The sequence below is a fragment of the Eptatretus burgeri genome, chromosome 18 (assembly GCF_056783735.1).
Source record: "Eptatretus burgeri isolate ZD-2024b chromosome 18, Ebu_testis_v1, whole genome shotgun sequence".
In the NCBI taxonomy this organism is placed as follows: Eukaryota; Metazoa; Chordata; class Myxini; order Myxiniformes; family Myxinidae; genus Eptatretus; species Eptatretus burgeri.
Genome location: NC_140978.1, coordinates 7,317,992 through 7,345,491, shown reverse-complemented (window position 1 = coordinate 7,345,491; position 27,500 = coordinate 7,317,992). Strand labels below are relative to the sequence as shown.

The 27,500-nt window shown below is 43.5% G+C and overlaps 1 protein-coding gene across 2 annotated transcripts in view; it reads left to right on the top strand.

Moving 5' to 3' along the window:
• The window catches only part of LOC147008528 (dorsal-ventral patterning tolloid-like protein 1), a 194,515-nt gene that overhangs the window by 49,715 nt on the left and 117,300 nt on the right, over nt 1-27,500 (top strand). Inside the window, exon 5 of one of the 2 annotated variants that reach the window (XM_085864515.1) lies at nt 19,114-19,231. In XM_085864515.1, the coding sequence (XP_085720641.1) occupies nt 19,114-19,231 (118 nt within the window). Of the gene's footprint in view, nt 1-19,073; nt 19,232-27,500 lie in introns of both variants that reach the window. The other variant, XM_085864516.1, reaches the window with a different exon arrangement.

Sequence of the window (27,500 nt, the reverse complement as noted above, 5' to 3'; positions counted from 1 at the left end):
ACTCGCCCAACTGAACCCAGGGCCCGAGGTGGGTGCGGCAGCGGCCGCGGTGTATGACACCTCCCCCCCCCTCTCCACCAAAACCCTTCCCCAACCCCTGCCGAAATGGCTCACTCAAGCGCACCCGACATAGCCCAGCTATTCACCATGCTGGCGAACATGAACGAAAAAATAGATGCATTCACAAGCGAAATAAAACGCATGAAAACTAAAATGGAAACAAACATGAAGGAAGAAACGAAAAAGCTCCGGGGGGAGACGCAGAACATGGGCCGATGCCTGCAGGCGGGCATGAAGGCCGTGACAAAGGAAATAATAGTTGAGACAAGGGAGGTAAAGGGTGAAGAGTTGGCAGAGACACGGGAGATAGAAAAGATAAGGGAAAGACGCCAGAAAGAAGCAGAGACCAATAAACACGATGAAGACGGGGTAAGTGACGCGCACACACACACGGAGGTAGTGGAGGACAATGGGGGTGAGCTCGCGGAGCGTGCAGAGACCCAGTGCGAGCACCTGGATGGCCTCCTCCAGGAACGAGGGGAGGGAGTATGCCCCCTTGAGGTGAGTCACGACCAGGTGAGTTCGGTCGTGCTTTGCGAGGTTGAGGGGACGAGTGCTGTGGACGGGTGCACGGATAGCTTGGGGGGTATAGAGGCCCCGGAGACCCTTGCGGGGACACAAATCCCCAGTGTGGTTGTCCCTGTGTGTGTGGTGCAAGGCGTGAGTGCGTCCCCGTGTGTGGAAGCGACCCCGTGTGTGAGTGGTGTGGTGGCGATGGTGCCGGAGTACGTGCTTCCTAGCACGCCGTGTGTGGATGAGGCACCGTGTGTGAGTGTCGCCATGTGTGTGAATGAGGCACCGCGGGTGAGTGCCCTCGCGTGTGTGGATGAGGCACGGAGTGTGGATGAGGCACCGCGGTTGAGTGCCCCCGCGTGTGTGAGTAGTATGGTTTGTGTGAGTAGTGAGGCACGCGTGAGTGAACGGCCGTGTGCAAGGTCGCTGTGTGCAAGGTCGCTGTGTGCAAGGGAGACCGTGTGTGTGAGAGAGCGGTATGTGAGGGAGATGTCGGTTGGCATGCGGGAGCACGCAGCCGCGTCTCCCGGTGTGAATGTGATGGAGTGGACTGTGTGCGTCGTAACACGCAGGTGTGCGTGGGTTGAATGGCGACGACGACGGCGACATGCGAGTAAAGAAAGCCGAGTAGCGGCTGTAGTTGTTTCAGGGACCGTGCCGGGTTCACCCAGCAGTGAGCACGCGGTCCGTGCTGTGCAACGCACGAGACCACCACGTGCTCGCTTGAGAGAGTGAAGTCCCGGTCCGGAAACGCACGCGGTGGATTTGCCGATCCCGCGGACGGACAAAGTTTAGGCAGGTAAATGGATTTGGACCGTACGGGTTCTCCACGCGATCGTGTGTGTTAAGCTCCAACGGGCAAAGCACATGTGTTCGCGTGGGGAACCCCTCGAGACGTGGGGCTTGTGTTTTTTCTTTTTATGCGCACGGTGACGCCATGGCTGCACGTGGGGTTGGAATCCGGCAGGAGGGGTATCTCTGCCGGATGGTACCGTCCAAGGAGGGACGAGGAACACGTGCAGCTGCATGACGTCACGGGCAGGTGCAAAGTGCGCGAGTTGCCGCGCTGGCGCTGCGCATGTAAAGAAAAAAAAAAAAAAAAGCAAGCCTCACTTTCGGGTGCACAGGATTCCTGGGCAAGGGGTGGAAGACCCCCTTGGCCCTGGGCACAGGATGGAAACTAGTTAGGGGGAAGGGTTAGCTTAGTTAGACCGACTTCATGGGGCAGGGGTAAGTCCTCATGGAGTCCGTGGAATGGATTAGGTAGAGGGATTTAGTGAGCTTTCGGTGGGGAAATAAAATAATTAATGGGATTATTTGGAGACATGGACAGACTTATGAATGTGTAGAGTTGACGTAGTTTAGCTACGTAGGTTAAAAGGAACGTGCTATAGTTTAAGGGACGACGTGGGAGCACGAGTTAGTTAGGGGATGTAGTTGGAAGGATGGCAGAGTTCAGCGGTGTGTGTGTGTTGAAGAGTTGGTGAGTTGTGAGGTGAGTACATGGTGAGTGAGTGAGGCCAGCGGGTCTGTGTGTGTGGAGCGAATGGGGAATGCATGGTGCGATGAGTGATTGGGGGGAGGAGTGACTCCCGCCCAAGGGACCCTGGGGTCAGTGTAGAGTGAGTTAGCTGGGTTAGTCAAATTGAAAATTGGAGGTCGTTTTGTTGTTGGTGGGGAAGTAGGCTCGAAACCCGTTTGGAGGGGTGCAGGAGCCCTGTTGACGGGCTTGGGAGCGTGGCTGCGAAAGGTGAGTATCGCTGAGTGGGTACCCCGGGCACCAGGCTAGTCGGCCGTGGTAGGCCATGGGCCCATGGGGGGCCGGGATAGAGTAGTGGGCACGGGTGCGCCTGCTTGGTGCGGGGGCCCGGGGCGCCATTAGCCGCGTGGGGAGTGTTGTGGGCACGGGTGACCCTCGGAAAGGGGCCCGGGAGGCCGGCCTGCCACGTGTGCGTTTCAGGGGAGGTGCCATGGGGGGCACTCCCCGGTGTTAGGGAGCTGGTAGGCTCGGAGGCAGTGTAGTGCCCGGGGGTGCCATAGCGGGAGAATCGGCAGAGGGTCGTGCCTGCCAAAGGGAGCCACGTGTCCCAGCCAGGAGACCGTGTGAGGGCACGGAGAGAAAATTGGGGGGCGAGGCCCGAAATTGTGAGGACACCAACACAGGCGACGGGAATCTAGGTTGTTAGAACCAATAGTTTAAGCGAGAGGCGCTTGTTGAAAGCCCCGGGGTAGTTTAACAGTTAAATGGTTAGGGTAGATTAGGAGATGTACCCCTCCGCACCATCCATCCCCTCGCTGTCGTTGTGGGCCGCTGGACCCACTTTGGGTTAGATCGCCGAACTCTGGGGAGGCCATTCTGAGGCTTCGTTGGGCCTCGACACAGGACGTTAGCTCTCCCTTGTTCCCCTCCGGGAAGGGAACGTAGGGGTTGGGAGTAGGCTAGGTGACAGGATAGGTTAGCCGAACAAAGACGATAAAGGGGGTTAGGGGACGATTTATAGTGGGGAAGTAAAAATTAAAAAAAATAAAAATAAGTTGGGGCTAAATTGGGGTTTGACAAATTAAGGGAGTGGGTATGTACAGTGACAGGCAAAGGCGATAGGTTGGGAGGGAGACAGGTAGGTAGGTCCGAGCCCGCCTTCCAAGTGGCCAGCACCACCGCACTCCCTCCACCAACCTCCATTGAACGGCAAAGGCTGGCCAACTTCATCGGCTGGCCGTGTTTTGCTGCAAGGCCTGTGCCATCGGCTGGCCGTGTTTGCTTCAAGGCCTGTGCCGGCCAGTTCATCTGCCCGCTATGTTTGCCTGCAGCGGCCTTCTTCTGCGGGCTGTGTTTGCCTGCTCACCTTTGCCATGCCATGCCCACTGCCCACGTTCACCAGCCCCGTTCAATTTTTGCTTTGCCCCCCCTGTTCATTTCCATGTGCGCCAGGATCCGCAAGGCAACAGTTTGCAAGCTGCGAGAACTGCCCTGTTGGCAGCTACAACACGGGCCTGCAGTGGCGGCCCGTGCACCGTGTTTGTGTTCATGCATCCATTCGTTGTGCTCATTGCGTGTGCCACTTGAGCTGGCACGGAGACTGCGTTTGTGCAGCCCATGCACCGTTGTGGTTCACTGCGTTCAGCTCAAAAGGGAAGGCCTTGGACTGCGTGTGAGCAGCCAGCCACGTTCCCTGTCACCTGCATTGTTTTGAGCCAGAGACTGCATGCGGGCAGCCTGGCTCCCTGCTAACTGCTTTTCTTTTGCAGAGTTCAATGATCCTGGGCCATGGTTTAGTGTAAAATTTGTAAGTTAAGGTTAAGATGTACTGTAAATATGAGTGCGCCCCCGGCATGTCTGTCTTAGCGCCGGCAATTTTATTTAAGTCGTCCGTGTGAGTGAGTTTGTTTAGATAGTTACGCAGCCCTCAGGTTATTTATTTTGGGGACACGAATACCATGAATGTCGCACTCAGGGATCCGTAGGTAAAATGTACTAGGGGAAAACTACACATGATGGCACACGAAAATTTGACGACTCGGGACGAGTCTGTAAAAAGGGGAGGGGGTAGTGTTGTGGTTACCAGATTCGCAAACCACCATTCAGGTCCCTTAGGTGAGGTATCTCGGCAAGTATATGTGTAGTTAGGCCCAAACCCGTTCTCTAGTGGGAATACATGTCATTTATGCGTGCTGCGACTCTTCAGGATAGCCGTTTTTCTTTTACTATCTTTAATTTGGACCAACCGCCATGATTACCACCACAATCACAACATCAACCACCAACCACAACGCCGCTTCACCACAACCGCCACGACCTTCACGTCACACCTCGCAACCGTAGCATCGCCGCCGTTCTTGCCCCGCTGTGGGTACCGGTGTTGGACTCGTGCAGGGCGCACGTTGAACAGCGTGTAAAAAAACACGGATTTTGTGCTTCAAAATGGATCAAAAACGACACACGCCCACTTTTTGCCGTCCAATCGGTGAGCGAGGGGCGATTTGGCCCCGCCTCCAGGACGATCGATATATGCAAATTTGTGGATCAAAAAGCCTTCACGCCCACTTTTTCTCGGGCCATTGGGGAGCGAGGTGAAAGGTCAAAGGGAGGGGGTCAAAGGCGAAGCTACGGGGGGATAAAAGGACCGTGTTCGTCAGTCAGAGCCGTGTGGAAGTCTGGAGCCCGAAGCCTGCAGTAGCTGGAGAAGCTGAAGAGAGTCGAGAAGGGAAGAGTCCAAAGGAGAGTCCAAAGAAGAGTCCAGAGTGGAGAGTCGGAGAGTCCAGAGGCGGAGAGTAGGAGAGTCGGAAGCAGAGGGTCAAGACTTCGCGGGCGGTGGAGCTGCTCGTCGTGTGCGTTGGAGTCGGAACGGAGGGGACGAGCTGTGGAAAGGCGGCGACACCAGACGAGGGGGTGCTCGCGTCGTGCAGGAAGCTGCACCCGAGGGAGGCCGACAGCGCGACCTGGCCGAGGTGGAGACGCTCGTCGCACATAATAAAGATCCTCTATACCCCGAGCATCAGCAACCCCCTCCTGTTTCCCCCCGCGCTGAGATAGTGCGACAAAGGGGGCCCCTTTCCCACCCCCTGCCAGACACTGTCCGCGAGGTCCGCGGAGTTGGGGCGCCATCGCCGCTCCGCGTCTCATCACCAGACGGGTAGGCGCGACCCGGTCTCGGCCTCAGGCCCGCCTCATCCTTGAGGGTATTCTTTCCTTGGTTTTGGGTATGTGTTGTCGCCGCCGTCTGTGAAGTAGAATTGTATAAGTGTTGCCGTGTGCTCGGTAGTCGGTATTAGCTCTGCATTGTTTTCGCTTTTACATTTGCTTTTTGTGTAAATTGCATTGTGTCTTTTCTGTGTGCTTTTGGTGGAATTGAATGTGTGCTTCCCGTGTGCCGCGAATAAATGTGCTTTATTATTGAACTGTTCTCCCGCTTCGCTTCGTCATTTCTCCCATTGAATCCTCACCTTGCTTCACGTAAAGGGTTGGTAGTGGGCTGAATACGCCCGATAATTAATCGAACCGTCGAGGTCGACGATAACACCGCTCGGTTATTCTGATAGTACGGAACGGGTCGCTTAAGTGGCCCGTGTCCGAAGTCGACCTGCGGCGAGGTGCGATCGCCCGGTCTACCCTCCGCGTGGGTACTTAGGTAGGTCGAATTTGGCGAGCAACCCTATCCCACGCGGGGGCTGATTGGCTCGATCGCGGTGAGACCGAAAGGTCCACCCGTGACTGGTTCCCGGCGTTAGTCCGAGAGGGTCACGACTGGATTGTCCGTCCGGTGGGCGACGTGCCGCAATTCGAGTTACGTGGCCGTCAGCACGCCGGCGGGCGCGGAATCCGCAACAATATATTTCTGCTGTTGGAAAGTTGTTTTTTTAATCCCTTATTGTGGAAGGCTTTAATTGTGCATCTCCAGTATTTTTAAAGCCCACCCAGTATAACTTTGACTGCTAGTAAGTTTTGACTTTTTCCTTTTGTGTTTTTTTATAGTATTTTGTGCAGTTTATGCGTTGTTCTCTTCTTGTGTTTTGGCATCTTCTGTATACACTTCCCCCAACCATGTAATATCATGTATATTGTCCTCTGTGGCGAGGAAGGAATGCAGTACAGGCTCGGTGGGTATAATTTCCTTCCTCTCACACCAGTGTATTTATATCTTCCAATTAACTTGTTTTTGGGCTTGACAATAACTTGCACTTTTGCTCTGCCATTAACTGACACTCTTGTTGGTCGTGGTACTTCTTATCTCACCTTCAGTTTTTCAAAGATTGTTCTGGACTGAATATTTTCAATGAAAATAAATTCCACATAAAATTAACTTTTCTTCATGGCAAGGCATATTAGATCGGCCTCATGTTTCAAATAGGCCTCATGTTTCAAATCAGGAAGCAAACTGAAACAATTGTTGTCGATGATTTAACGGTGTTGATTTATACCAGATGTCTTATTTTGTATGTGGATGTTAAAAAGTGTCTCACTGAATGTTTCTACATCATTAGATTATTTTGTTGGATCTTTTTCAAAAGCTTTCCCAAACAATGAAAGGTCATGTAGAATGCCCATTATCATTGAGTTAATCTCACACTTACTGAGAGCTCTCAATAATGCTGGTTGTCTGGCCAACTTTTTTTTGAGCAACATTCCTCCTTGGACTTTTTTCACAATTGCTTGATTTTTCATTATTTGAATTGCTTGCCGTATTATTTGGCCCGATTCAGTTTCCATCTTTCTCTTGCCAATTTCCAAGTGCATGGTGCACTAAAGCATTTGGGGAGCGTTTGATGCCGAGAAACGTTTTTGTTCCAAGTTATGCATGCATGAAATCATTTTGGGAAAATTTTGGATGTATGCAGCAGCAAAAGTTGCATCGTCAGCCTGAAAGTGCAACTCTCAATGCTTTATATCACCAACTGTGTGTCTTTTCTTGGGCCGAGTACATAATGAGTGTAATTTCAAATGTCAGCCCTTTTTCTTTCTCTATTTTTGGAAACAAAATCTAGGCTCATGTGAGAGCATGGTGATAGAGGGCAAAAATGCACTCTACTGACAGTGCAGCAACAGGTGGACACAAAAAGCAAGGGTTTGAACGAATAGGAAGGAGAAAAACATTGTAATGCAACAAGCAAGGGAATGGAGGAGAGGTGGAAACAGTAATTTGCAAGTAAGGGTAGGGTTAATGAGGATAGAAAAACATTGTGGGTTGGGATGGGGGATAACAGGAGATTGGTGGTAACAGGAGAGGAGTAGGAGAAGAAGGGTGGTGTACCAGCAGCATGAAGCATTGGAGGAAAGCATGAGTTTGAACTGTTCAGAAAAAGGATGAAACAGGAACAAAAGAGTGAAGGTAGGCAGCGACCCTCGATTTGGGGAGCTTTACCAGGAAGAGGTGTATTTTGTTCTTTGAGTGTCCTTCAGGAACTGGTGGCATTTGCTCAGCTCTTTGGTGTATTAATCCCCTGCCAGCTCTTTGACTCAGGGTCAGGCTCCAATCAGATTATTTGTCTTTGAGCTGAAGAAAAGAAGCTTGTATTCCTGAATGCATATGTCCATTGCTACTTAATCCTGGCTGAATCGATGTAGTCTTCACTGCTGAAAAAAGATGAAATGCCCGATGTCACCTTTATGACTTCTGCAATTGGACCACATGTTATTTATATCGTTAAATCTTGTCCTGCTTTAAAATAATTTACATTTCGATTGTTTTTTTTTTGAGCAGTTCCTTCAACCAGGTGATGCTTTCCTTTATCATGCAAGGTAACCATATGTACAAGAAGGCTTCTTTTCTATGAGGCTCAAACCAAATATTTATCAAAATATGTTTATATGAAAGGCCTTTCAATAACAAAATCCGTATGCACCGTTTAGTGTCATATTTGTGACTGTGATAGTTCCTGCGGTCATCAGCTTGGCTTTGATTGGCCTTGAGGTCAATCGAAGCCAAATACTGGGACCTCAAGATTGTTTTTTAGATCCCACTACTGTGGTTGATACCAGGCCACCCGGAATCTTCGAGAAGTGAACTGGATTGCTTTTACCACAGAAACGGAACATTGGATTCCCTGCCTTAAACCAACACCTGTGAATTTCGCCAAATTTGCATCTAACATAAATGCTACAGCAATCAAGTACATTCCTAGAGGCTACCACCAGGCATTTACTCCTTTCTGGACACAGGAATCAGTCTTTTGTGAGAGCTCATTAGTTCACGAAATTTGGCCCGCTTAGAGAGGTGGAAGGAGACCGTGGAGGACCTTGACTTCCCACACTCTAGTCACAAAGTTTGGGCCTTGTTGACATAGCTCAGTGGCATACAGGAGACTCTGTGACCTCAAACTGGTCCCAAAGTCAAAGCGATCGCCTCATAGCTGATGAAGAACAGCAAGTCAGTGATGCACAAAGAAACCCGATTGGAGATCAAACAAGCACTCTGCCAAAGTTTACAAGTCCTGGCAGAATCCCACCTGTCTACTCCATACTCTCCCGAGGAGATTGAGAGGGCTCTTGCAGTTACTACGAGCCACAAAGCTACTGGTGCCAACAAAAATCTATCAGAATTGTTAAAGAATCTTGTAAAACGAGGACGACAATGGTTGCAGCGCTTTTACCTGCTGTTCACAAGACAGGGAAAATTCCACCATGCTGGCAACATGCAACAGTCATTGCTTTATTCAAGCCTGGAAAACTTTATTAAAGCCTGATGACCCAGTCAGATACCACCTGATATCCCTCCTCTCGAACACCAGGAAATTGATGGAATGTGGGCTTCTGGCCCGACTTTCTTTGAATAGAAGAAGTCATACTCTCAGAACAAACTGGTTTTCACTTCGTGAAACTGCTGTGACCAGACTGCCGCACAAACTCACTTTTCAATGCCGTTTAAACAAAGGTTTGGCCTTCATTGATTTATCATCTGCAAATGACACGGTTTGGAGACGAGGCTTGTTGCTCAAACTTTCCCCTGTAATACACTGCCATTTAATACTCCTGCTCATTGGAGCATTGACTGCTGACCACTGTTTTCGGGTCCATCTCGAGGTCAGGTAAGCAGGGTGCGGATTTTGAATTCCGGTCTCCCTCAAGGGTCGGTCTTGGCACCGACATGGTTTAAAATATACATTTTTGGCATGCCTGGGATGTTGTCGAAGAAGTTCAGTTGAATAGGTGCTGATGATATTGCTTTGGCTACAAAAGATCAATCCTGCTGAAATTTGGCAAAACTCTCATTTCGACTTGACCACTCTCAACGGCTACTTCCAATGAGGGAGGTTCAAGCCAAACCCCACCTAAAACACTTTGTTACGGCTTTCTATTTGGAAAATAAATCTGCCAGTACAGCATTAGATGTTTATGTGGAAAGTGGCTTCATCATGAGAGCTATCCCATGTATTCAGCAGTGGCTTTTGACAGAAGCCTGACCATCCGCCACCATGTCAAAAGAACAAGAGATAAGGTGTGCACTTATATTGATAGCCCTGGTACAGAAACTCGCTGCGACTTTGTTGGGTGCCAGAGCCAGAACATTGCGGAGGGCAACAGTAGCCCTTGTCCTTTCAATTGCAGAGTAATGTACTCCTTTATGGGCCCGCAGCACTCATACCAAACAAGTAGACCCCCTATTGAACAGTGTATTCCGACTTGTTTCGGGAACTTTGAAGTCGACATCTGGTGACTGGCTCCCAATCTTGTCGCACATTGAACCCCCAAAGATCTGTTGAGATGTCAAGACCAACCGTCTTTTGGACCAAATCAACAGGAATCCAAAGATACCTTTCTCTCAGGACCTTTAAAATCCTCATAAGACAACATTAAGTCCTGAAAGCCTATCTGGGCGAGTAGTATTGCACTGTCTCGATGACACGCAACTATGGCAGGCTGCTTGGAATAACTCAATGGCCCACAACAAACACCTTCTTTCTGATCCTTCCATAGAGATTAAAGGCTTTAACCTGCCCCTCAAAGATTGGTGCAAGCCTTAACTGGATAGGTACATCTCATGGAAGATGAGGCCAACACTCAAATATGTTTGTGGACACCCAGTTTAAACCATGATCCATATTATTTCTGAATGGCCTATCCATTCCTTATTTTCAGACTAGGCTGACATTCACAGGCTCACACCTGATGCAGTTATGTGGCTTTTGAACCTCAGCATAAACCTACAAAGAAAATGTTGCCAATCAAATGCTATATGAAATAAGAACAAGGTCATCAGCTTAATCACTATCCCAATGTGCATTCCATCTAAATCTACCTCTTATACAATAGTAGGCTGGCATTGCCTGGTGCTGTCCTTATCCTGTTGTCATTTTGAATATATTTTTTTGTGAGGGCCTAAAACACTTCCCTATACCCACTAAGTAATGGGGTCGTGCATCATTTAATATTACCTTTCACATAGCTACAAAAGCTAAGGCATTATAGAGTGTTTAAAAAAAAAAATCTAACTTTTTTTTTTTTCTATTTTTTTTTTTTTTGCCTAAAACACTTCCCAACACTCACTGATGAACCTCTGAAAATTTGACAAAGATCCATGTGGCCATCTCTGAGAGAAATGGCAACACACGCAGACACACAGACAGCTCTCTTATTGTATAGATCACTGCAACATGAAGAGGAAGAAGATAAGATAATGAACAATTCTCCATTTCTAAAAATTTGGATTTTATTTTGATCTTAATATTCTAATAAAGACAGAAAAGACTCAATAAAGTAGTCTTTAAAAATAATACTTTAAAGTACAGTACTGTACTTGTAATGCTCGGAATGGATTTTACCAACAGTTAAGAATGAGCATCTAAAAACCAGTGGCATACTGTGTCTGACTGTGACTCTGACAAACATTATTTGGCTCAGGAATATTTTGGCCATAGATGCTAGAGCTACGTCTGATCCTTGGCGATGAAATAAATAAAGTCTTTGGGGACCAAGTGGTATTTCCAAGCAAATTCCGCAAAGGTCTTTAAGCTTGTGTGAACAATTTATTTTGAGCAAAAAGATTCATTTGTGTCATGGTCAGTAAAATTGGTAATGAATCATTGTTGCATTTGTTACAAGAATTCTAAAATTTACATGGTACCACAAGTTATGTTTTCAACAATATCACAGTCACCCTTCGTAGCTGAATATGGCTGTCTACATGTGACATGTAACAAACTTGTGTTTGTGAATTTGATTATAGTGTTGGAGCGCTACTGCCCACACAATCCACAATATTATAGCAAGCAATGTAACCCAGTGTCGAGGTATATCCAAGAAGACTAAACCACTCGCTATGCACAGTTTTAGGCTGGATATTGGGATTTGTTTAGGGTGCTGGTGATAACTCACCTATTCTTTTCAAAAGGTACCACATTGGATCTTTAAGGTCCACCAACAACCAATGTTGGCAGATGTGTCCTCTGTCTTAGCATTCTTCCAATAGCCGGCACACACATCAATACATTCATCGCCACAAATGTGAAACAGGGTAAGGGTTTGTAACTGGATTGACAGTCGAATCTAGGATAGCGGTTCAAATGCGAGTGCGCACGCCTCTAAGCTATCATGCTATAGCCCCCTTTCAGTAATGTATGACACCAGCCAATGCTGCAAAACAAGTGTTTTCCTCAGAGACAACATTTTACATCCTAATGTATATTCTAGTGTCATAAAGGTCCACCAGTAAGTGTAATGTAAGCTTTGAGAATGGTGCATTTCCATTCCCTTAATAATTCCTTAAATGTCTGGTAGTAATTAATGATTATTTTAAATAATGTGATGATGAAGAAAATATATTAGATTATGGTCCTTTCAACACAAAAGTGAAAAAAACATTATTACCATTTTTGTTGTTGCATGATCACGCGTAATTATTTAAAACGTGAAATATGTGCAAGGCCACACCTGACTCATCGTACAAGCCAACGACTTCACCATTGTGAAGGAGGGGAATATTCCTTGTTTTTTTTTCTTCATGAGTAATACTTTTCCAGAGTGATGTCTCACTGTGTTATTCATGTCTGTCTGTCTGCCTGTCAAGTTAATAACCTGAAAACGTTTGAACCTTGATAATCTGAAAGTCATATGAAGCTAATATTTTGCACACCCCTTCCTTCAATGTGAACCTTGATCAAGGTTTGAACCTTGATAATCTGAAAGTCATATGAAGCTAATATTTTACACACTCCTTCCTTCAATGTGAGTCAAGGAAGGTCTTAATTGATTTTAGTACTATTCACCAATTGTACACCGAATGTTTGAGTATAAAGTTCTTTAACGAGACCAATAAGGAGGAGGCTGGTGAAATGTTACCCACTGCTTCAGAATGAGCCAAAGCATAGCTGATTGAATTTTGGTGTCATGCTCTGGTGTCATGATCACCCCAGAATCAACGACACACCTATAATGATTCAAAAACATTTTGCACAATACTTCATTGGGGATAATGACAGAGCTTAATTAATTTTGGTGCATTATTTATTTTCAGTGTTACATTGAAGGTCCCAGCTTTGAGTAACAGAAGTCTTACAGGTCTTACATTTCTGTCAGGTCAGGTTAGATCTGTGACCTGCTACAGGTACCATGTAAACCTGTACTAACCTGTTCCATGGTCGGGTTGTCAGCGACTAAACCGTCTCCCCTACCAGGTTTTCTGGTGAGGAGGGTGTTTGGATATGGACACCCAGCAGGATTAAAAACAAAACCTGTCAAAGGGCGGAGGAGCTCCTCGTGAGCCAACGGCCATCCATTTCTAGTGCCCAACTGTGTCTGCGGACGTCCTCCTGCAGACCAGTCATTAATCCATGCTGAACGTCAATAGACGTCTGGGTCGGGCCTGGGGAGTCATGGATTCACTGGATCATGGGGTGCGGCGCTGCCGGTACCTGTGCGGGAGGACGAAAGTCTGAGTCTTCAGGTCCTTGGTACTTCCAGTCTTGCTCTATGGATGCGAGACTTGGACTCTGACCAAGGATCTGAGACGGAGACTTAATTCCTTTGGTACCAGGTCTCTTCGGAGAATCCTTGGCTATCGCTGGTCGGATTTTGTGTCCAACGAGCGGTTGCTGAGAGAGACTCGGATGAGATTTGTTACCTGCATAGTCCGTGAGCGTCAGTTGTTGCAGTATGGACATGTGGCTCGTTTTCCTGACGCTGATCCTGCTCACCAGATTCTCTCAGCGGGGGAGTCTCATGAGTGGAGGAGGCCAGTGGGCCGACCACGTGCCTCGTGGTTGCAGCAGGTTGACCATCATCTCAAGGAGATGGGGATGGGCCTGGCAGAGGCCCCTGGAGTACCGGCGGAAAGTGGACGCAGCGACGCGCTGTTCTGGCACATGCTCCCATACCTGACCTGACCTGAACTTACCTTTTATTGATGTTTTCTTTTTCTAATGTCCCCAGTCTTTCTTTCTTCCTTCTTGCTTTCATTAATTTTTTTCTTTTACTTCCTCCATTTTAGCTTTTTCTGTTTGTGTAAATTTGTATGAATACATATTCTGAAGCCAACTATATTGGAGTGAGTGTAATAGTACAAATAACAAACTATAATCCACATTTTTGTCACACTGAAACAACTTCCAGCACAATAGTCACATTTTGCTCTTCAAGCAATGGTGACATGACTTGAATATATCACTTCGTTCTCCAAGCAGCAGTCAGCAGTAACATGACTTGAGTAAGTCACTTAAGCTGATGTGGTCCTCAACGACACAAGTGCTCTGTAGATTAGGATAGTCTGTGTTATCACTTGTCGCTGTTCATTGCTGTTGTTTTCTTTGTGGTGATTTATCATAATCAATTTGATAAGTAAGTGATGCCAAAATATTGCATCACTTAATTCTGCAGAAAAAGTGACCTAAAGGGCATATACCACCCAAGACTGCTTATCAGGGCACCTTAACAATGCAAATGTAGTTCAATCCAAAGAAAGTGTTGAAAGTTGGATCTGTCACAATCCTGCTATATAGCATTCCTGCCAATTCTGAGTCATTTATTTAATCCTTTGGAGTGAACAAAAGAGCAATAGTCATACCAAGCCAATATCCTCAGGGTAGCGACTGCAAAACTGGTGTCTTAGATATATTTATCATTGTACGGTATTTGAAAATGTTTCTGTACTTATGCCTTCACTTCAACTCTAAGTCAGATAAGTCCAAATACTTCTCATGCCAGCTTGCATTTTGATTATGATTAGATTATTACCACACAGTTACATTAAGGTAATTTCTAATTGTTTAAAAATAACTAATCAAACTCAGAGTTAAATCTGCAAGAATACAATATCCATACACTGTATAAGGTAATTAAGTCACCAGTCTGTCTTGCGTGATCAGGTAGCCTTTGGCTGTAGCTCCTGAGCACACGGACAAGAAGGTTTAACTTCAATAGCTTCTGACAACGTGAAACAGCCTAAAATTGGTATGGCTAAACTTTAGCAAAAATATCCAATAAGTCAGCCTTTGGCTTCTCATCAGTGAATGTTGAGAGCTCATTCTCGCATTTAGAGCGTGCGTATTCCAGATATTCCACTCATCACATGTGTCATTCGGGAAGAGACCCATTCAGCATGTTTTTGGAAAACTTTAGAAATCCTTGCACTGTATTAAACTTCTTTCTACATGTTTATGAATATAAACTTAAATACGATACTTCAAAACACTTTGGTGAAAAAAGTGATTGGCCAATGTGATACTAATTGACTTTCAAAAGTGACCCGTTTCATTGCACATGCCTTTGAAGTAACCGACTCCAAACAGCTCAAAGTCTCACTTTAACGCTTGCCAGCACAGTGCTCATCCATTTCGGTGGACAGTATTTATGAGTAAGATTGATGTCAGCATGTGGAATATACAGGGTGTCCACAAATTACCATTCCTAATTCAAACCAAAGTTTCAAAAAAAAAATATATATGAAATTGGATACCACAATGCAGTTTGTTGCATGTGAAAGAACATTTCTTCAAATTTTCCAAACTCAAACTGACTTATGGAGACTGTGCTCGAACAACTCATGAATGTGTTCAACATCCTCACCACTTGTGCTTCACTGGCCTGACCTCTTCCTCTGCAGGATGCTGTCAGTCTCAAAAACTTTTTCTTCCACTCAAGAATTGTTTTTTTTCAATAGTGGCTGTCTTGCATAAGTCATCTTGAAGCATTTTTAAACATGTACATCAAGTTGATTTGGTCTCTAAAAACCAGGCAACACACTGCACTTTTTCTAGTTGGGGTGCCATTTGCATTAAATGTGACATCACGTGTCACAGGAAACACTGGAAATGAAAAAATAAGTCAATAAAACTTTGAGAAATGTTCTTTCACATGCAGAAAACTGCATCATTGTATCCCATTTCATTATTAGGTCATCTCATCGCGATTCTCAAAGAAATTAATTTATAAAAATAGGTCAGGATGTCCGGATGTCTGTCCGTCCATCCGTCGGGTCGTCTGTTAACATTTTGATATTTTTGCTAGTCCTCCCTTAAGGCGCTGTCACACCTTGACGATTTAGCCAGCAATGGCAACGTATAAAAATGTATGTAAAACGTTGTCGCACGCTGAAATTTTGATGTTTTTTTAAAAGTTTTTGGCGTATTCATAACGAGTTGGTTGTATGCATAACATATTAGTAACGTACACAGAACGCTTCGTTGTCTTATAGATAACTTATACCAACGAATGATTAGCGTGTTGTCGGCGTTCACAACCTATGCCCAACGATAGTCTAACTTAGGCATAGCGCGCTGCACGTATCGCCGACGATCACGTGGCGTAGCCTATTAATAAGCTGCCGCTCGCCGATTCAAATCATAACCGTCTGAGAATTGGAAGTGTCAACATCGCAGTCACACCTTGACGATTTAGCCAGCGTATGCCGACCTCTGAAAAATGTGTCTAAAACGCTGGCACACGTCGAATACGTTATGGGTAAGTTTGGTTTACGTGAAGAGCATGCTGAAAAACGATGAAGTACGCTGTCATACGTCGTTGTACGTCGAGTACGTTGTGAAATTTCAAGCATGCTGAAAATTTTACGACGTACTCGCCGTATGGCTCACACGTTCTGCTACGCTGGGAATAAGTTGTAGGCATGATATGCGATCATTGACACACGTCGACACAAGTTCCTTGTAAGTTGCTCATGTCGAAACACGTCGAGGTAATGTTTAGCAAACCCGAAACTTATTTTCTCCGTCAAGGCACATTTTCTTTTTTTCTCCTTGGCTCCGTGAAGGCACGTGATGAAATATCTGAAGTTGTTGTTGTTGTTTTTTATTATTATTATTTTTTTAGTCTATCACGAATTTTAAAACATATTCGGACATTTGCTTTTAAGTTTCGATGTCGATGTGACAATATCCTCAAACAGAAAATATGCAGAGGAGGAACTAAGAATAAGACATGAGCAAACTGAAGAGGCAATTGGACGTGACGTAACGGCACGTGACGAAATATCGGAAGTTATTGTTGTTTGTTTATTTATTTATTTTTTACGCTGCCAATACGCCATTACACGGTAGCTGTAAATTAGAAACACGTTCAGTAAGTTCTGTGGTCGTCCGGAAGACGTCAATCAAATACATCTACATACATCAATATGCGTTGGAGGTAAGTTACACATAGGTTCAAAGCACGTTACTCATAGGTTAGAAATAAGTTTTGGGTACGCTAAGCATTACCTCGACGTGTTTCGACTTATGAGTAACTTACAAGTAACCTCGACGTGTGTCAACGATCGCATAATGTGCCTCGACATGTGTCAACGATCGTGTAACGTGCCTACAACACGTTACTCATAGGTTATAAATAAGTTTCGGGTACGCTAATCATTACTTCGACGTGTTTCGACTTATGAGTAACTTACAAGTAACATGTGTCGGCATGTGTCAACGATCGCATAACGTGCCTACAACTTATGGCCAGCGTAGCGGAATGTGTGAGTCATGTACTTGCATACGTCGTAAAATTTCAAGCATGCTAAAATTTGAGGACAACCGCAAAGTACAACGATGAAAGCCAGCCTACTACGACGTATGGCAGTGTTTTTCAGCGTGCTCTTCATGTTATCAAAACTTACCCATGACGTATTCGACGTGTGCCAGCGTTTTAGACAAATTTTTCATAAGTCGCCATACGCTGGCTAAATCGTCAAGGTGTGACAGCGCCTTTATCACGGGCTGATTGTTCTGAAATTTGATACATGAATACAAGACAGTAGCCCATACAATCAGTCAGGCTTTGATTTTTCGATTTACGATCATGGGAGCTCATGGATTTTCTGATCATGGATCATTGGTGGGGTTAGGGTGGCGGGGGGGGGGGGAGTTTCCCTCTGAAACGTTGGATCATCGATCATGGTGGGGGGGGGGGGGAGCTACCCATTGAAACTTCGGATCTCTACTCATTCCTTATTTACCAACCGATTGCTCTGAAACCCAATACAGCCCTTCTCCTGGATGGTCCGCAGAGTCTTAGATTTTTCTATTTTGGATCGGGTGGCTCTCAGGAGGGTTTCCCCGAATCTCACCCTGTAACATTCAATACCAGAAGATTGAGTCGGCATGGGTTCGAATCTCAGTCTGAACTACAACCTCAAGAGATGACCATTAGCCCCCTCGGGGCTATTTATTTTTATTATGGGATTAATTTTGGAATGGTAATTTTGTATACACCCTGTACTTTCGAGGCAAATAGGATTGTACTGTATTGATAATCCTCATAATTGGAAATGAAAATCTATCCATTCCCCCTTCGCATACTCAAGTCAATTATTGTCACTCAGCTCTCTTTTTGTCACCAAAACGAAAACAAAAATTTATTTATTTTATCCACCCAAACACTGGCTGGCCATATATTCTTTTGCAGTGTTCCAGTAGATTTTTATTGTTTGGGTCCTAAAATATATGGGTGAGGTGAGGAATGCCAACAACTACAATGTATGGTAAGTGCAATATGAAGTTTGTCATCTGGATAGCTAGCTTGACAGTGACCTTTCTCTTTCCAAAGACTAGCAGCCAAATTCTCAAATTTTCTTCTGTAGTCGTGACCACTGGCAGAGATGCATTCATTGAAGCTTTTTGGCTGGACCAGTCACCACAGATCTGGCTTGTTCTCTTTATATCTCAAAAATGGCCTCCAAGACTGGTTACCACCTTGGGATACTTCTTATTCATTCATATATTCATAGAAAGGTATTCAATCATGGTATTATAGAGTATGACTCCCCTCCAATGGCTCATGTTTGCCGAATCGTATCTCACACCCCTGGGAGTCGACTCCAAGGCTCCAGATTTATCCTCTCTCAGCAGAAAGATGCAAGGCCTTCTCAGAAGGGTCTTCTTCTCTCTCATGCCAGACAGGTGGGTAGCCATGTGGTTCTGTGTCATCTTTCTTAGTATCCTGTCACTGCTGTTCTTTCTGCCATTTGCTTCTCCCCAGCCCCACAAGATTGCAAGCATTCTTTGAATAACCCTTTCCTTGCTCCCCTCTCTGAGTCTGAGTTTTTTGTTCACCTTCACTCATTTGTCCTCCTTTTTTCTCCAGTCCTTAAAGACCGCATCTAAACACAATCTCATGATGTCTCCCATATGTTCTCATGAGTTTTCATACTCCAACTAACGTTTCCTCTTCTTTCTGACTGCAGCTGTATCCACATAGTCTGATATTGTTTGCCTGATCTCCATTGTCCAATTATTCCTCTCCACGTGTTTGCGGGTTTGTCGACCTTACACTCTCTGTGCTGTCTTTCACGAGTCTCAACCTCTGCAGAAAAAGCAGTTTTTGACATGAAAAAGGGAACATCTTTGGATTAGATAAGCATATTATGATGAGAAACTGACATTCTGACACATTTAGTGTGAGTTCATGGGTGTGTGGCTTGCATTTGGAATGGATCCTTGTGTGATTGAGCAGTCAGCAGAAACTGGTTCCGTCTACACCTATTCAAAATAATTAGCGAAAAGGGAGCTCGTGGCATCTGGCATGCAGCGTGTGCTCTCGGCAGCCGGTGGGGAGTGAGTGTGTGTGGCGTGTGCTCCAGGCAGCCAGCAGGAAGTGAGTATGCACGGCGTGTGCAACAGGCAGCCAGCGTGCCATGTTCAAGAAGGCTATGCGTCACTGGGAGAAGCACGCGTGCGTGACGTTTGTGGAGCGAATCGAGGAGGAGAGTTACATTGTTTTCACATATCGGCCATGCGGGTGTGTACTTTCAATTCCCAGATAAGTATCTAATGGAACTTTGCATGAACTTCTTTTTATTGTCAGTTTACCCATATGCACTCCTGTACTGTTTCTAAAATCCTTTTGAGATTTTGTTGCAAAATATAAAATGCGGTGTAAGGAAAATATTATTACAAGCAGAACCCTCCTGATGGCCGATATTGTTACAAGCATGAAACACATTCTTCTGGCACAAAACTTTATTTGGGCAGTATATAGGCAACTAACAGCTGAAAATAAAGTATGTCAGGGATTGAGCACAATCACTCCCGAAAATAAAAATAAAACCCAGGTTACATGCATAAAGCAAAAACATACCTACTGCTGATAATTCAAAACACCTCACTGCACTAGACAACGTGGGGACAGGAATATTGTACTGTAAATAGTGGAGACTTATAATACCCTCCCCCAGCTGGGGGGGGGGGGCGCTACACGATACACATTTACATAGAGAACTTGCGTCATCCCCACATTCACCCCTTCCCCCCTCCCCCCCCCCCAAGACCACTGGCAAAGATAAAAACACCCCTATACACTAATTGGGGTCATGCTGATACTATGTAACAAGTCTGTATGTAATCGGCACAGAACTGTCGGAGGAACAGCACAACAAACGCATGCACAAATACCTGTCCGTGAATTATAGTAAGGATTACCTCCACCTCTGAAGATGGACAGAGGTTGTGTATTCACCCCTGTTTGTCTGTCTGTCTGTGAGCAGGATATCTCAAACTGTTGTGGATGGATTCGGATAAAACTTGGTGGACAGTTTCGGTGTGTGACAGGGACAAACTGATTCGATTTTAGTGAAGATCCAGATCTGGATCCAGTTACTAGAATTTCATTAAGTGATTCATCATCATTGGGAGATAGGGCCAAAAACGTTATATAGGAGGACCTTGCCGTTCGCAGGTTTCTCCTTCGTGGATTTGTTATACCTCGATCAATTTATTGAGGCAATGTTTGGGGATTGCGGTCAATGTGCTCAAATAATCGCAGGTTGATGAGCTATTTTCCACATTTATTCACCTAATTAGCATCGGCTGTCAACACAATAACCCCCTCAAACTTTCCAACATCATCACCACCATCATCTCTATCAACTTGTCTTTATCGGCGCAAAATCACCATCATCATCACCACATTATTGGATCAAGTTTATCATCATGACTATGAAAAGTAAGTTTCATGATCTCAATAACTCAACAAGATTTTATTTTCTTAATACAGGGAAATAATACTATATTTTGTTCTTAATTACTCTTTTATTCATGAAAATAAATAGCAGAAAACCAATGCACAACCATGTTATTTAAAGGTACAGTTTGACAAAAATGAGTGACAAGTTTTAATGCTGAAGTCCCTAACCCTATTTCCACCATTACCCTTTAAGTTTGCACATCACGGATTTGCGGTTCATGGGGATGTTCAAGAACATAACCCCTGTGAATGGCAAGGCCCCCTTTTATAGCATGATATCCCAAAAAGTTATCGATGGATTCAGACGAAACTTGGTGGCCATGCTGGGTGTGTGACAAGGACAAATTGATTCGATTTTGGTGAAGATCCAGACTTGGATCCGGACACTAGAATTTCACAAGTGAATCTTCACCATTGAGAGATAGGGCCAAAAACGATATATAGCATTATATTTTAAAACCTTATGGACGTGCCATTACAAAACTAGGTGAATGAGTTGGGTAGGTGACAAGAACATGCCGATTCGATTTTGGTTCACGTCCGGATGCAGATCTGGCCTATCAGCGTGATACAAAATGTAAACTCTTCAGCCGAGCAGAGATATGTGTTCTACCGAGTGATGTTTTTTTTTAAATATTTTGCATCAGTTGCTGTTCCCCAAAATGCCTTGAGGTTCATCAAGTGATGGAGCATTAAACAAATGCATACTTCATCTGAACCTACAAGTTATGATTTTCCCTCATGATGTCTGACATACTCGTATGATGCCTTTTGAGACACAAGGATTTTTATCCTCTGGTTTTAGTGAAGCAGACATGGACTGAATGGCCTTTCTTGGCATGTATAATGACACATGCGTGCAGGCACAGTGTTTAACTACGCGTTATAGTCATAATACCATCATCAAGTGAACATTTTGTCTCATTGAATGAAAACTTTATTTTGCATCCATATATGGGTATACTTAATTTGCTTGGTATAAATGGTGACCTCACAATATTTATCTTCCAACCCTAGAAGTCTTCTTTTATTTGTCATATGTTACAATTTCCATGCAACTGACTCAATCCCAGAGCACGTTATTAAATGTTAAGAACTGTGCGTGTGCTACATCTGGTTGTGTTTCGATTCTGAAATCCTCCAGAATCAGCATAAAATGTATAGGAAATATAAAAAATATTTTTTATATTAAAAAAACCCTACTTATTATGTCTTTGGAATTAAATGAAGATGACGAAAAATTCAAGCACATGAATGAGTGTGATAATTTTAATTGGAAATAACTGTGTCTTGATTTGATGAATTTTGATTGTTGTACTGAAAGAACCAAATTTCTTTCTGTTGTTGAATGAAAGCATAGAGTGATACAAAAGCAACACAGCTTTTGTTTAGTTGTGTTCTTTGGGAAGTAAGGGGGTAATCTTTGCATCAAATATTGTCTGAGAAGATGGGGGGAGGGGGGGAGGGGGGGAGCACACATTAACTGAGCAAACGTTGTCTGAGAGGATGGAGGCAAAAGCACAAAAGTCAATGAAATCATCCAAAAAAATCTATTATTTTGACTTCACAACTTTGCCAAGTTATCAATTCAGCTGTTATCTGGATGTAGCTTCGATATGGATTTACGATGCAGAGATGTCAATAAGAGTCATAACCCGGAGACATCTGGATTTTAAAAAATCACCAGTAATTTCATTTTGTCATATCATTCCAAGATCACATTGATGAACTTTTGTCTGAAATCGTAATTATGAAGCAAAACAATTATTTAGCATTGATATGATGTTGTTTAGCTCTATGTGGTTCTAAAATCAACAATGCTTCAAGATAGCCAAGGTAAGAGGTGGGTTACCTTTCTTCACCTTCTTCTTCATTTCTTGACACTACCATCAATCATATCCTTCCTTCTTCAAATTCATTTAACTTCTTGGATATTAGGTTCAGATTGAATGAAAGAACACATACAATTATATAATTCGTGGTTAGCTGCATGTTACTTGTGCAAAATGAGGAATTTTTATATCATCTCGTTTTTTCCTGCATAATTTATCTCCTCTAACTTCTCCCTCACTTTCTTTGGAAATATATATTAGTTACGTTTGTAAAATGATGAAAGTTTTGACCTCTACCCCTCCTTTCCCCAGATTCCTCATAAATCCACCTCCACCCTCTCTTTATTCACTCCTTACCTTTCCCTTCCAGCCTCTCTCTCCACTCATGTTCTCCTACCCATCCTTCTCTAGCCTGTGGTCATCCCTTTTCCTTCTTTTCTCAGTTTTCATTTTTACCTCCACCATCAAAATTGGATCGATGTTATGTTTTCACCTCTTTCTATTTATTTGTCTGTCTGTGAGTAGGATATCTCAAGATGTTATTGACAGATTCGGACAAAATCCTGTGGACAGATTGGGTGTGTGTCAAGAATCAGTTGATTAGATTTCGGTGATGATCCAGATCTGGATTTGGATACTAGAATTTTTAAGTGATTCTTCACCATTGAGAGATAGGGTAAGAAACGATATGTAGTCTATCACGATATTTCCAAAAGTTGTGGATGAGTTATGACAAAACGACGTGAATGATTTGGGTGGGTGAAAAGAACAACACAATTATATTTTTGATAAGGTCCGGATGCAGATCTTGTCTATCAGTGGGATACAAAAGTTAAACTGTCCAGCCTGGCAGAGGTATGCATTCTACCGAGTGCCATTCCAGTCTAAATCTGCGGTACAAGATAACCCTTTAGCCAACATTATTCTTCATGTTATTTGATTGCATTGTTGTGTGCAATTTTGTGTTTTTGTTACAGCATCCAAACACAAGCAAATTGCTTCTTGGGATTGATGCCGCATTCTGTTAATGTTTTGGATTGTATTTGAAGAAGGAAATAAATGTGGATTGATTGGTTGATTGATTATAAGGATAACTATTGTGCGGAGAGAATTGTTATTACTTCACATCCATAATTAGTATTCTAACACATCCCATAGACAATGTGTGAACAATGTACAGAGACCTTGTCTGAACCAGACAATGTGCAATGAGACTTGTCACTCACCAACACCTGTTCTTATGTTTTGAGGATGGAGGATACACATGTTTTGCATCTTCCCATGTGATGCTATACATTGACCATACTGACGGAAGGCTTTTGTGCAGTTTGTCTTCTATGGTATTCTTTGGAAAGCATGGCTTTATGAACTGTACTAGTACAAGTGCTGACTTGATATCCCACTACCTCCCTATAATCTTTCATTGCTTTATAGAGATTTGATATCTAAAAATTCATTGTCAGGACATTTTTCCCTTTTGAGGAGGTTTTTGTAGGATGATCAGGTAATTTGTCAAAGTGCTCGCAGTTGTTGCCTGTACTATTCCAATTCATGATGATGTGTCCCTGTCGTTGATTTGGGGAAGGCGCGAATGAGTGAAATAGTCTTGATGGAAGTGCCCACTCTGACAGCCGATCATTCCTCAATGGAGCTCTATTAACTTCTTCCACTAAAACATGTGAACTGACAGTGATACTGTTCCTTGATCATTTATATAATCTGTTGATGATATTCACATGATGCAAATCAGACACATGTGAGCCCATGTCCCACATTTGCCCAATTATTTTTAGTCGGAGAATTTATCTCTCCTGAACTTTCCTTCTCTATATACTGCCCAGCATTTAGGGTTTAACTTGGTTTAATGCTCTCATTACAGTGTTTAAAGTGTTGATGTTAACATGTTTAACCAGGGAGTGAGTGGTAACGTAACACATCGTGGTTGTAATGATGATAGTAATAAACAGAAATAAATACGGTTAAATGCTGAACACAAACAAATAAATTTTGATAATGCTGATGATTATTATGTTGACAGTTTTCTCTAATACATTTAATTTTTAGAATTCTTATTAATATTTTTATTGCAACAGTCTCATTGAGTTCTCGTAATATGTGTGTGTGCGTGCGTGTGTGCGTGGGCACACGAATGTGTCTCCCTTTCTCTCTCTCTCTGGGTCTGTTCCTTATGCACAACCACATCTTTAAAGCTGCATACTCCGTACTCAAGTTACCGATACAACTTTGTGCAACAAGTAACATGGGCTATGTGTCCGTGGCCTCAGACACTGTATTGAGGCCAAAGTGACCAATATAGCAATTTTTGGCAAACACGACGACCAATTAGTTCCAAATTGAAAAGGCCAGATTTTTTGAGTGCAACACAATTAACATTTCAAAGTCCATGAAATGATGTTTTCATTGAGAGATTAATAAACTTTTTCCGTCACTGGGAACGGGTACTTTTCCTAATTTTCCATAAACCTTGAACTCGACAATCTCACATGAGCTTTAACAATCGGAAATTTATGAATAATGATTTCTGTTTTTCTCTTTGTGAAAGATTATTTAAGTGCCAGATACTACCTGAGTCTGCTCCTTCAGAAGCAGGGTGCTTGGATTGAATTGCACGTGGTGAAATGCCAATCTGGCGCTACCTACAGTCCTGCCTGCCAATGGGACTGTGCAGTTCAGCATCGGAATCTTCTTGGACACTCTTCCTGGGCTTACCTTGGCTCCCATTCACACCTCAACCAATTACTTTTAGCTCTGCATTGCTTCTACACATGTAGCCATATTCAAAATACAAAGCTCTCTCTTTTTACAATAATTGAAGCAAAATGTGAGACTTATTTTGCCCAGCTGTCACTATTAAGATGCCTCTTGTGCAGACCATATGATGATCATTAATCTGAGTTCTGTTTGTGTAGGGTTGTTTCTCACTTCTGCCAAAAAGGGTTGCAGTTTTTTGGGGGTTTGGTGGGGGGGCTTTATGAAAGAGGCAGATCCCTGCAAGCAGTATCAAAAGGCAAGAGTGGTTTTCTTCCCCATCCATTCAAAAACTACTTGGGGGTCGTAATGTGTCCAGTCATGTGTCAGACGTGAGAGATTTAGCTCATAAAAAAGCCACATGGTTTGTTGTTGATCCCCATGGTACCCTTGCACATCTTCAGGATCATTGACATTTTAAGACTTGGATTTTTTTTCTAAAAGGTTTTTCTTCAGGAATTTTGGAATTTAAAAAATGTTCTTCAAGAATTTCCAAAAAGTCTCAGTGCAATTATTATCCTGAAGATGTGCAAGTTGACTGTGAAGATCAATGACAAACCACATGGCTTTTTTCATGTTTAGCCTTTCACTTTGCAAGATGACAATCCAAAATAATTTTTAGTTTGGAAAGCAACAATTTTAAAAGCTTAAAAGCTAGTCTACATATTATGCATGCATGGGCTGAGGATTGGTGAAGTTGTTAAGAAAATAAGAGTTTGAAAAAGAAAGGAAGAGGGCAGAGAAAGGGATCTGGAAGGTAGTAAAGAGAGTAGGAATGAGTGCGTTTTAGCTGGTTAGGGATGTTGAGAAACCGTTTTTGCCTGCTCATTTGCATTTGGCTACTTCATGCTTGTGTAGGTCATGGTAATACTAGTTATTGCTATGTTTATGATATTTCAGTTGGTTGAATATGAGCATGCTCACTGAGGATGCAAGAAATTTCAAACTGCAGTAAAATCTTCCTCATTGGTCTCCCATTCTGCCAAGCAATTAATGACCTTATAACAATTTTTATTGTACAGCATGATGTGTACTTCCATACTGCTGGATGAGTGGTTTACGGTATGTTATGTAAGTAAATCAAATGTCAAGTTAAATTTAATGACTAGTTGGATTTGCCTGCCTGCCTCTGTTATGTCACAATGGAGAATTTATTCTAATTTTTATGGTCATGGAAATCATTCACATTCTCATCTAGCTTAAAATCATAGCAGCAAAAATATGCACAATAATCAACCATCACTGAATGAGTCATTAAGCCTAGCCACGCTGCTCTTTTTCCTTGCTATCATCCTGAATCTTATGCTTTTAATGCTTAATTACCAGAATGTTTACGAGAAATGTTAGACATCCATGTGATCAAACACCAATCGGTCTTAGATTACAATTTTGTGATGACACCAAACATCATGGGCAAAAATTTGCAAACTACATCAATTTATTTGCTGCTTCACACATTGTTTTTCCAAATGTTTCAGAAACACCTGGGTTAATATGGAACTATGTATGAATTTTAAATCCACAAAAATGTCAAAGTGATTGCTAACTTTGGACTACTTTTTACCATAAATTTAATTGTGACTTTGGACCACTTCTGGTCTAAATGATAGCTGCAACATCATAACTCCACACAATGATAAATTATATCTGATTAATATTTGGTGCAAGTTCACTCTGTGGCCTGAGCGTAATTGTATCAGAGGATGGCAGTTGTGTAAGATCCTTGATGCGATTCTTTAACTGTTTAACACATCCTAAACATGTTTGCGTGTTTTTAAATCTGGAGACGAGGGTGTTATAAACATGTTTTAGGCCATATTCCTGAAACCATTCAAGGCTTTAAACAATGATTCAATTATCCATACTGAATTATCCATACTGATCCATACTGAATTATCCATACTGAATTATCCATACTGATCCTCCTCGTGCCGTCAGGAGCTGCCGAGACAGTTTAATTGGCAAGGTGCGAGGGGACGAAATCCTGTACGGGTCGCCCCTCCGACACAGGATACTCGAATGGCTCATTCTTCCCAGTGAACTAGTATACTCATTTTGCCACCTTCGAAAGGATGACAGACTAAGTTAACCCACCTGGTGTTATTTTAAAAGCATGACAGGGGCTCAAACTCAGAACCCTAAGATTTTAAGCCAGCCACCTTAACTTTTAAGCTGACATCTTTTAATAGGAATTGTAGAAAAAAAGAGAGAATGAACATAATCAAACAGAAGATCAAATACTGCATTGGAGTCATCAGAAGGAACCTGGATAAGATTTGGGTTTCAGCCGTGACTCCTCTACCCTTAAACCCATCCAGACGCAGCCAAGTGAGCCTTACAGAAAAAATTTCTGCGTGAATTCACTTTTACCTAGACAGACAGGCAAAGAAAGAGAAACAAAGAGTAAAAGAGATAAAAGAAAAATCAATCATTACAATGAATGA